Here is an 11,196-nt window from a genome sequence, read left to right as displayed (position 1 = left end):
TAAGTGGTTTCGGCCCACAACATATATTTTTAATAAGAAGAAATCGGTAGGATTACAAATACAAAGTTGAAAAATTGTAGGTCTACTTCTAGATAAACAATAAAAAAGTAATTGAAGACGGGGACCTCGGTGATGTTTACGAAAACCACAGTGATGATCACTGGATTGAGCATCATTGCCTGGATTAAGGCGGGTAACGCAGTGATAATGGTAAGGACAGTGGTGATGATGACGGGGACAACAGTGATGTTTACGAAAACTATGTTGATCACTGAACCGAGGACATGATGGGGCGCGCACGAGTCGGAATTAAGGGTATAGCCTGATAATGCAGTGATGACAGTGATTGTGTATGTGATGGTACAAACGTGGTGATTATGGTAGGGACAATGGTGGCGTTTGTCGAGACTGTGGTGGTGTTTATCAAGACCGTGTTGGCTTTGATAGGGACCGTGGTGAGTGACGGTAGGGACCGTGGTGATGATGGTACGGACCGTGTTGATGATGGTAGGGGCTGCAGTGATGATGATGATGGTAGGGGCCGCAGTGATGATAATAGTAGGGGCCGTAGTGATGGCGACAGGGACCGTGGTGATGATGGTATGAACCGTGGTCATGATTTTAGGGAGTGTGTTGATGATGGTAGGGACCGGTGGTTGTGTTGGAAGCGGGACCGTGGTGACGACGGTAGGGACCGTGGTGATGATGGTAGGGGCCGTGTTGATGATGGTAGGGGCTCCAGTGATGATGATGATGATGATGATGATGATGATGATGGTAGGGGCCGCAGTGATGATGATGGTAGGGTCCGTAGTGAAGGCGACAGGGACCGTGGTGATGATGGTATTAACCGTGGTCATGACTTAGGGAGTGTGCTGATGATGGTAGGGACCGTGGTTATTATGGAAGAGACCGTGTCGGCGATAGCAAAGGGAGTGGTTATGAACTTATGATAGAAGGAACCGTGGTAATAATGGCAGGACCGTGGTGATGATGGCAGGGACTGTGGTTATGATGGTAGGGACCGTGGTGGTGGTGTAGGTGGTGGCGGTAGAGACCGTGGTAATGATGGTAGGGACCGTGGTGATGATGGTATAGACCGTGGTGATGATGGTCGGGACCGTGATGATGATGATAGGGACCGTGGTGATGATGGTCGGGACCGTCATGATGATGGTCGGGACCGTAGTAATAATGGTAGGGACCGTCGTGATGATGGTAGGGACCGTGATGATGATGATGATGGTAGGAACCACGGTTGTGATGGTAGGGACCGTGGTGGTCGTGAAAGGGACCGTGGTGATGATGGTAGAGACCGTTGTCTTGTTGGTAGGGATCGTGGTGATGATGGTAGGGACCGTGGTGAAAGTAGGGACCTTGGTGATGATTGTCGGGACCGTGGTGATGATGATGGTACGTAGAGACCGTGGTGATGATGGTCGGGACAGTGGTGGTGATGGTAGGGTCCGTGTTGATGGAAGGGTCCATTGTGCTGGTAGAATTGGTGGTGATGGTAGGGACCGTGGTGATGATGGTCGGGACCGTGGTGATGCTAGTAGAGACCGTACGTGATGATGATGGCAGGGACCGTGGTGAGTGATAGTAGAGACCGTGTTGATGATGGTAGGGACCGTGGTGATGATGGTAAGGACCGTGGTGATGATGGTAAGGACCGTGGTGATGATGGTAGATACCGTGGTGATGATGGTAGGGACCGTGGTGATGATGGTAGGGTCCGTGGTGATGATGGTAGATACCGTGGTGATGATGGTAGGGACCGTGGTGATGATGGTAGGGTCCGTGGTGATGATGGTAGAGACCGTGGTGATGATGGTAGAGACCGTGGTGATGATGGTAGAGACCGTGGTGATGATGGTAAGGACCGTGGTGATGATGGTAGGGACCGTGGTGATGATGGTAGGGACCGTGGTGATGATGGTAGGGACCGTGGTGAAGATGGTAGGGTCCGTGGTGATGATAGTAGCGACCGTGGTGATGATGGTAGGGTCCGTGATGATGATGGTAGGGACCGTGATGATGATGGTCGGGACCGTGGTGATGATGGTCGAACCGTGGTTATGATGGTAGGGACCGTGGTGATAATGGTTGTGACCTTGGTGATGAGGTTCGGGACCGTGTTGATGATGGTAGGGACCGTGGTGATGATGGTCGGGACAGCGGTGATGATGGTCGGGACCGTGGTGATGATGGTCGGGACCGTGGTGGTGATGGTAGGGACCGTGGTGATGATGGTAGGGACCGTGATGATGATGGTCGGGACCGTGGTGATGATGGTAGGGACCGTGGTGATGATTGTAGGGACCGAGGTGCGGGACCGTGGTGATGATGGTCGGGACTGTGGTGATGATGTTCGGGACCGTAGTGATGATGATAGGGACAGTGGTGATGATTTTTGGGACCGTGGTGATGATGGTAGGGACCGTGGTGATGATTGTAGGGACCGAGGTGCGGGACCGTGGTGATGATGGTTGGGACCATGGTGATGATGGTAGGGACGGAGGTGCTGGGCCGAGGTGATCATGGTCGGGATTGTGGTGATATAAATGGTCGGGACCGAGGTGCGGGACCAAGGTGATGATGGTCGGGACTGTGGTGATAATGGTCGGGACCGAGGTGCGGGACCGAGGTGAAGATGGTAGGGATTGTGGTGATGATGGTCGGGACCGTGGTTATGATAGTAGGGACCGTGTTGATGATGGTAGGGACCGAGGTGATGATATTAGGGACCGTGGTGATGATTGTAGGGACCGTGGTGATGATGGTAGGGACCGTGGTGATGGTGGTCGGGACGGTGGTTATGATGGTATGGACCGTGGTTATGATAGTAGGGTCCGTGGTGATGATGGTAGGCCCTATGGCTCTACCTAACACTGTGCCACAAAACATTATCGAATGCTTCATAAATGCACAGAGTATAGTTGGTTGTGTTCTTCTATAATATTGTGCAGACATAGCTCCGGAATTATGAAGTCCATCTGTAAACCTTGAGTATCTAGGTTCAAATCCTGCTACCAGATCATTTTTTTTAATTCTGTTTTATCACTATATAATTTTATTCATGTTTCTTGTCTCAAGAAAACTCAATTGTGTTTTTCATTTGTATGATCTGGAAGGGAGGCAAATAGTAATTAAACCGTCCGTGCACACGGTTTCAGATCAATATCTCAAGACCGCTTAGACCATGGGACCCCAAACTAGAAAACGTTTTGGTAATGACCAGCCGATAAACCCTATCGATTTTGAGGTCAGTGTGTCAAAGGTCAAGGTCGTTGTGACCTTAAACAGAAATTCAATTCAGGTTAATAACTGAAGCCGCTTTGCCACAGGGACGTCAATCTTGGTACGCAGGTTGGTCATGCTCAGCAGGAAAAACCGTTCGATTTTTGGGTCAGTGAATCAAAGGTCATGGTAATGATTATCTTAATCCGATCAATAACTTATGGACGCTTTATGATAAGAACCTCAAATTTGGGAGGTAGATCGGACATTACCAACCGATGAACCCTATTAAGTTTGAGGTCAATATGTCAAGGTTTTCGTGACCCTATGCTGAAAGTATGTTTCCGATCAATAACTGAAGGACCTTGGGCCCAGGGATCTCAAACTTAGTAGGAAGGTTGGTCATGACTAGCAGGTGATTGAATGCTGCTTTGATTGCTAAAGAACCGATGTGTTCAATGGTTTACATCGTCGAGTTGTACCCAAAATATGATTTTGACATGTCCCCTGTTTATGGTGTTTGAGAAGAGCATATCTGGTTAATGTTTTTCAATATACTTTGAGTATATCAGTGATGAATGCAATAATAGATTTATTAAGTTTCCCCGGATTAAATTAATGGTGTCATTAAAGTAATCAACCTGTATGTTAGCCCTTAACACTTTCTGTACAGACAGGTCAAAATAATAATGGCTATCTGTTCAACAAGGCCATCCGGGGGCATTTGTCACATTTGTGACAAAATTGCTATGTATTTGATAACATCTAAATTAAAATTGATTAAAATTTAATTTTAAGGGGATACAACAAGTTTCAAATAAAAACAGCAAGTTGTAAACAATCATGAAATATTTTATTTTGCAAAATCCTCACTAACACTCCAGTTTTTCTACATGTATGAGTTAACCAGTACCTCACCCAAACAACCATCACTCAAAGTGCTTGTGACAGACTTGCAATAAATAAACAAAATCAAACAAAATATAATGCAATTTTAATTGGTTTGATCTTGTCACCACAAAAGAAAATCAAACTAAATGACAAAACTTAATTGAATTAATAATGAATTTCATTAAATTGTCACTAAAAAAGTGCACCTAGTCATTTTACTAAATTTCACTTCAACAATGTTTAAAAAATTAAAATATACTTAACACTACCTTAATCAGTAAATAAATAAAAGGATAAATCTTGATGCATTACTTCAACTGATGTTTTATGCAGTAAACTTATTTAATAGCATGAGATCATGGTTATAGCTGCCATAACATCTGATGCCCTTATATATATATATATATATATATATAAATAATTATATATATACTTCAGTATGAAATAAATTAAATATGAACATGCAATAAAAAGCAATAAAATAATAATTATTAAAACTGATGGTTAAAAATATTTTCAGATCAAAGTCACCTAAAATGATCAATGTCAAAAAGTCAGACCCCAAAACGAAGAAAAGAGAATTCATTGTAAATAAGATTTAAAAAAAATATATATAAACAACAAGAAATGACTACATAGTGAGATAAAAACAGAGAAAGTTAAGATACAGAAAAGAAAGTAAAAATTGAAACAGAATTAACAAAAAGGAAGATGAATATGTTCATATCATACATGTGTATTATAATTATGGCAAATGCACCCGATTTCCAACCAAATTTCCAATCATATTTACAAAATAACACATCGCCCACTGCGACTGTCTGTGTTAAATGTTTCGTTGAGCATGCTGGAATCACCCTGGTTATTGTCACTTTGTGAATTGTTTGTGTTCTCAAAGTCTGCCAACTTTTTTGGAGAAGCTCTTTTGGCTGTTTTGATGATCCTAGGGGTAGCCTCAACCTTAGCTAGCTTGGCTGGCCGTTGGGATTCTGAATCCTCTGCCTTCCTCTTGCTAATCTTCCTAGTTGACTGTGAAATAGTGGAAATTTCTATATTAGAGAGAGTCGCTTTCACGTCTGTAAGGTTTGTCTTGACATCAGGTTTCTTCGTAGTTCTCCGAGCAGACTTCACCACACGTTTTTCAGCTGGGGTTTCTGGTGGGCTCTTAGCAGTTTTCTTAGCAGACTTCACCACACGTTTTTCAGCTGCGGTTTCTGATGGGCTCTTAGCAGACTTCACCACACGTTTTTCAGCTGGGGTTTCTGGTGGGCTCTTAGCAGTTTTCTTAGCAGACTTCACCACACGTTTTTCAGCTGGGGTTTCTGGGGGGCTCTTAGCAGTTTTCTTAGCAGACTTCACCACACGTTTCTCAGCCGGGGTTTCTGGTGGGCTCTTAGCAGTTTTCTTAGCAGACTTGACCACACGTTTTACAGCTGGGGTTTCTGATGGGCTCTTAGCAGACTTGACCACACGTTTTTCAGCTGGGGTTTCTGGTGGGCTCTTAGCAGTATTCTTAGCAGACTTCACTACACGTTTTTCAGCTGGGGTTTCTGGTGGGCTCTTAGCAGTTTTCTTAGCAGACTTGACCACACGCTTTTCGGCTGGGGTTCCTGATGGACTCTTAGCTGTTCTCCTTGCAGACTTGATCAGACGTTTTTCAGTCGGGGTAACTGCTGGGCTCTGCCTTGATTTCTTAGCCACTGGAACAGACTCTCCGCCGGTGGAGTTGCGTTTACGTTTTACTGCGGGAGTCTTCTTGTCAGATGTGATCTTGTTTACTGCAGGCGTTTTTGTCGTGGGCATTTTCTGTACAGATTCTTTCACTGGTGTCGATGGGGGTGTTGAAAATTGGGCCTTTTTTGCAGACTTTTTTGCTGATTTTATGGCAGAGAATATAAAAACTTCATCTGTTCTCCTATTTTGTATGGGCGTTTCACCAGGCGTGCCATAGAATGATTTCCCAGTGATATCCTGCAACAAACAATGATTTTTAAGTAGCAAATTTTATACAAGGTAATAGAAATAACATGAAACTCGTGTGGCTAAACTCTTTAAGATGATCAGGATATAAAACGTTGTCAAACCATAAAACAGTATTTGATATTTGGAAGGAAAAAAAATTGTATACAAATTTATACAGTAATTTTCACTTTCATTTTTTTAATACAGATACAGATACAGATCTAGAGATACTAGATAGAGCGATATACACCTGTCACAATAACATGAACTATCAGTACACACACATAATTATATATATATATATATATATGCCAATTACAAAAATATATTTAGGCCATAACTCCAGAATGTCTGAGACTGCGAAAATTGTGAATCAAATATGTGGCCAAAAGGTCATCTTCTGACTATGACCAATGTGCCTACCAAGTTTGAAATCACTAAACCATGTTGTTAGAGCAGTGGACGAAATTAAAACAAGTCTGCAAGCCCTGCACTGGTAAAATGTCTTCCTTTCTTACTCAAATTCTGTGTTTTATATAGTAGGACTTGTTTACAATTTTGATGCCAACCAATGGTATAAGAATTTGGGCTTGTTTTATCAAAAAATCTAATGTTGTTGAGCGAAATGTTTTTGGTAGAAAACCGAAAGTCTGGCTTTGAAGCTCCTGCTGGACAATGTCAAAATAAACAATAATGAGTTCTATCAAATAGAAAGCACATCAACAAATTGAAAACTCAATTACTTAAAGTGGCAAATACCTCCAGAGATTTTGTTGGTGTGGATGTAATAACAGCAAGCTTCATTTTGGGTGGTGTCTTCTTTTTAGACGACGATTTTGACCCAGGAGAATTTTTCTTCGGCATCGGGGGCTTGGCAGAGCTGGCTTGCGACACGCTTTTTCCTGGAGTTTTCTTTGCCCTCAGCTTGACTGGACTTGGCACTGGTTCTTTTATTTCGATTGGAGTTTTTGTGACTTTTGAGGTATTTTGTGACTTGCTTGTTGATTTTGTTGCCGACTTGGGTGTCTTGGCTTGTTTCTTGGCAGGTGTTACAGATTTATTTGGTGAACCTCTGACGGATACTTTGGCATCTGTCAATTCCTGGATTGGCTCTGGTTTTCGCACAGGAGTGGCCCAGACTTTGGAGAAGAACTCTGCCTGCTCTGACTTGTTCTTATTCCCAACATACATGGATGTGCGCCTTGTTCGAGTTTTGGGCGGAGATACAAGCTGGCCCCCGCGGCGCTGGTATATTGACGACCGCCTAGTGGCTCGAGTCTTCACTCCTGGGGGTGACTTAAGCCCTGGTGGTCGACGAAAGTCAAAGGGATTGGAGTTCACAGCTCCCCTAGGCTGGTACACAGAAGTCCTGCAATAAATATTGATTTCTTGTAACAAAACAATAAGGAGTAACACAAATAAATCTGGCAATGAAATTCTAACAAGCTGGCTTATTTATAAAATCTAATTTGAACACCCCTTAAAACATTTCAACTATCTAGAGTTTATTCTTATTTCAACCACTGCCTTACATTTACTTAATTTTCCTTGCAAACAAAATTTATGTTAGACTGGAAAAAAGAAGAAAAAAACGATGTTTTTTATAAAATAATAAAATTCCACAAACACATTGTTTTGGAGTGCATATATTGCCTTAGAACTTATATTTATTTTTTTTCAGACATTTACGTCATGGTAGAACACATGAGTGACCACTCATATTTATAAATCCTCTGAATGAATTTTTTCAACAACATGTATTCAAGATAAAACAAATATAGTTAACAACAAATATCTTACATTCATCTGCTATTAAAAAATTTGTTCATACATGCATTTATATGTTGGATTTGTTTTGCTTTTTTTCATATTTTGAATGTAAAAACAATGGTAATTCTCTTTAACACTGTCAAGTAGATTTTTTCTCTAAGAACACAGCCCAAGTAATAAACATTGTTAAGAACCAGGCATTTAAATAAAAACAAACACAATTTTCCATCAACCAGTAGTGGTCGATTGCGCCAATTTCCACCTCTTGTTGGTTGACTTTAAACAATATTTGCAGCATACCTGCGTGTGCGAGAGGCAACCGGTGAGGGTGACTTTGGAGACTTAAACATATCCTTGGCAGACATCCATCCTGGTGACCCTGGACTGGCACTGAAATGTAATATAAAATGTACATGAACAACAAGTCAACAAAATTAAAAAATATACCAACAAGCCACTTAGTGTTCTATGTAGATCCTGATTTTGAGCAAGCACTAGTAAAGGCCTCTGGGGCCATGCTTAGGAACACAAGTGAAGACTCAGACTCAGAAAAGCACTTTTATCAAAGCTATACATGATCCATAATAACGTTGATATAATTGTGCAGTGGTTGAAATTAGCACAAGCCAGCAAGCCCTGCACTGGTTAAATGTCTTTCGGGCTTGCTCAAATTCTGAATTTTATAAAGCAGGGCTTGTTAAAAAATTTGATGCCAAGCAATAGTATAATAACTTGGGCTTGTTGATCCAAAGGTCTAATTTGGATGACTGATTGTGGGTTTTGCAAAATGTAATAAATGTACCAAGATTTTTTGAAATATCACCTTTCTATTAACATTTTTTTTTATTATCAAAAAGGAGGAAATAGATTGATTTCAGTAAGGAATGCACATACATGGTCATTTAAAAAAAAACATGTATAGTAAATAAAACATAATACATACATGACATTATAAATAGGCATGACAGGCACACCGAACCAAGGATTTACACAAAAAAGAGAAAACGCTCTACCATCTAATATCTCTTCTTTCTATCAGTACTGTATATAGTTTTGGTTCTACCTAAAAAAAGCCTTAAAAAATATTTTGTACTGATTTTGAGATTCAGACTTTAAACAAAATTAATATTGATTTGATATATAAAAGTTCTTAGTTCAAAGTAAAATTTATTCCTGCTTGCCTAGACATTGCTTTAAGTCGGATATTTTACATTTCATCTTCCTTAATATGGATAAAGCTATTGTTGGTATATTTATAATAATATTTAAACATTTATAGAAATGGAAGCTATTTGAGCAAATCAATTAACAGAATAATAATTGAAGTCCCATTAAAGAAACTTTTAGTTTATCAAAAAATCACTTTTATCAAATCAGGATGTTTTTTGGCACATATTGATATTTGTATTTCATCCTCCTTGAGAAAATATGTATATATCTTTAAATTGTCTGAGTAACAACAACATAAAACAAATCTCACTTTAAATAAACATTACAAAAATAAACAAAACTCACTTTTCTTTGTTGTACAGTTCTAAACAATCCATTTGCACAGAAATTACTTGTTGTAATGAAAAAAACCTATATATTTTGCTTGAAGGTATTTCTGTCTCAATTGACTTTTATTGTATTTCTTGGCTTAAGTAAAACAAAAATATGATAACATCAGTTACTCTTAAAATGTGAATACTGTTATCATATCTGATTAACTCTTTATCTTAGAAGAATAAAGAAATTGACAGCTTTGAAAATTCTGATGTGTCCAATAAAATATGACAGCTCTGAACATTCAGATGTCAAAAGTGATAAAAACACAGGCATTGAATAAGTGATGCCAAACTTTACACCCAGCATAAACCCTCAGACACCAAAGTGAGAATGAAAGTGTTGTATTGTATGCAATAAGGAAATGAATAATATATATCTGGTAAGTTTTGTTTTTTTAATTTTAAATTGTATTACTTAAATACGGAAAAATATCAAAAAAGAAGAATATAGAATATGTGGGTCATTTTTTGATCCATTATTAATAGCAATTATATATGGAAGTGATTTTTTGGTAAATCTTAGGTAATATCTAGTTAACAAAATTATTGACATTTACAAAAAATGTTATTTAAATGATAAGAATAAATGTTTGTATTTACTCACTTTCCAATTCTGTCGGCCACATACAGACTCATCTTTGATATCAATAAAATACTTGCAAATTCCGAGTTGTCTAACACTTCTAAATAACACAAAAACAGCCTAAAACTATAAGGCTACATTGTAATTAGGCATTAAAAAGCTGAGATGTAAAAATTTATGTATGGTTGTGTTATAAAGGATGGTGGAAGATTTTTGGCAAAATCTTTAACTGAATAATTGTTACGTGATTTTATGGTATTTTACGTTGAAAGCTGATTTTTCAAGGACATGATTCTAAACCAGGCTCTGATGAATTATTATAACTAGAGTGACTGTACATGTGCAGAATGAGAACCTAATATGCTGTTAGGAATATGTATAGTTTCGGTGCTTTAAAAGCTGTGCACATTATTTTCTACCATAGCTTGATGATCTATGTTCTAGTCTTTAACGTTTCAACAGATGCAGCCTGATACAGTTATGTGCAGCTTACCTAGCTTGCTTAGTTGTCCTCATTTTTGCCCTGAAAAAGAGAGAACAAATAAGGCATGTTAACTTTACAAACTCGAAAGCCACAAAGTGGCGGTAGAGCAAAGGTGGGCGTGGCATTATATACAGTAAGAGGATTAGAGGAATGACGATTTTGTTGATAGTATGTACTAATAAAAAGGGACAGAAATATATGACGGAAACATCAAGTGAACTGTAACAAAAACAACACTTTTCTTCAAACATTTCTTAAAGTTAAAAGAGAATGGTACGACAACACTTGGGTACGGAACAAACCATTAAAGCTTAAATCATTTATTTATAAAACGGTTTCCGTTTCTAATATTGAAACTAATGACTATATCTACGACTCCAGGTTATTTTCTTTGGTAAAACATGTACAAGGAATTCATGATTTAAATATAGAATGTTTATTTACCTTTTTTGACGAGCCCGCACTTTGTTTACGATATATATATTATATCGTACCGTTTAACGGAATAAACCCGAACATCTACGTAAATATTTGTTCTTTGTTTCAAGTGTCCGGAATAAACCGAGTTAACACGGAAAAGGTCGTTGACGCCGCGTGACTTTTATTTCGACCAATAGAAACGAACCTGCGCATTTCAAATTCAACGCTTGTTGACGTATTCATCCGCCGTATTACCGAAACAAATAATTACTCAGAGTTTTGCATTTAACTACATCAGA

The 11,196-nt window shown here is 39.3% G+C and overlaps 2 protein-coding genes across 2 annotated transcripts; one reads left to right on the top strand and one right to left on the bottom strand.

The window, feature by feature from the left end:
• Positions 1 to 389: 389 nt before the first annotated feature.
• LOC128210571 (U1 small nuclear ribonucleoprotein 70 kDa-like) lies at positions 390 to 1,421 on the top strand. The gene is made up of 2 exons (XM_052914923.1): positions 390 to 884; positions 981 to 1,421. Exons 1-2 carry the CDS (start codon positions 390 to 392, stop codon positions 1,419 to 1,421), a joined length of 936 nt encoding a protein of 311 aa, XP_052770883.1.
• A 2,656-nt stretch (positions 1,422 to 4,077) lies between these two features.
• On the bottom strand, positions 4,078 to 11,011 carry LOC128211049 (sialidase-like). Its single transcript, XM_052915439.1, has 5 exons — positions 10,922 to 11,011; positions 10,487 to 10,516; positions 8,164 to 8,253; positions 6,853 to 7,462; positions 4,078 to 6,102 (listed from the first exon to the last, which is right to left on the bottom strand). The coding sequence occupies exons 2-5, from the start codon at positions 10,507 to 10,509 to the stop codon at positions 4,921 to 4,923; spliced, it is 1,905 nt and encodes a 634-aa protein (XP_052771399.1). The 5' UTR covers positions 10,510 to 10,516; positions 10,922 to 11,011; the 3' UTR covers positions 4,078 to 4,920.
• Positions 11,012 to 11,196: the final 185 nt, after the last annotated feature.

This window comes from Mya arenaria, chromosome 12, assembly GCF_026914265.1.
Source record: "Mya arenaria isolate MELC-2E11 chromosome 12, ASM2691426v1".
NCBI lineage: Eukaryota > Metazoa > Mollusca > Bivalvia > Myida > Myidae > Mya > Mya arenaria.
Note: the sequence above shows the minus strand (reverse complement) of the source record. Positions and strands in the feature narration are given on the sequence as shown.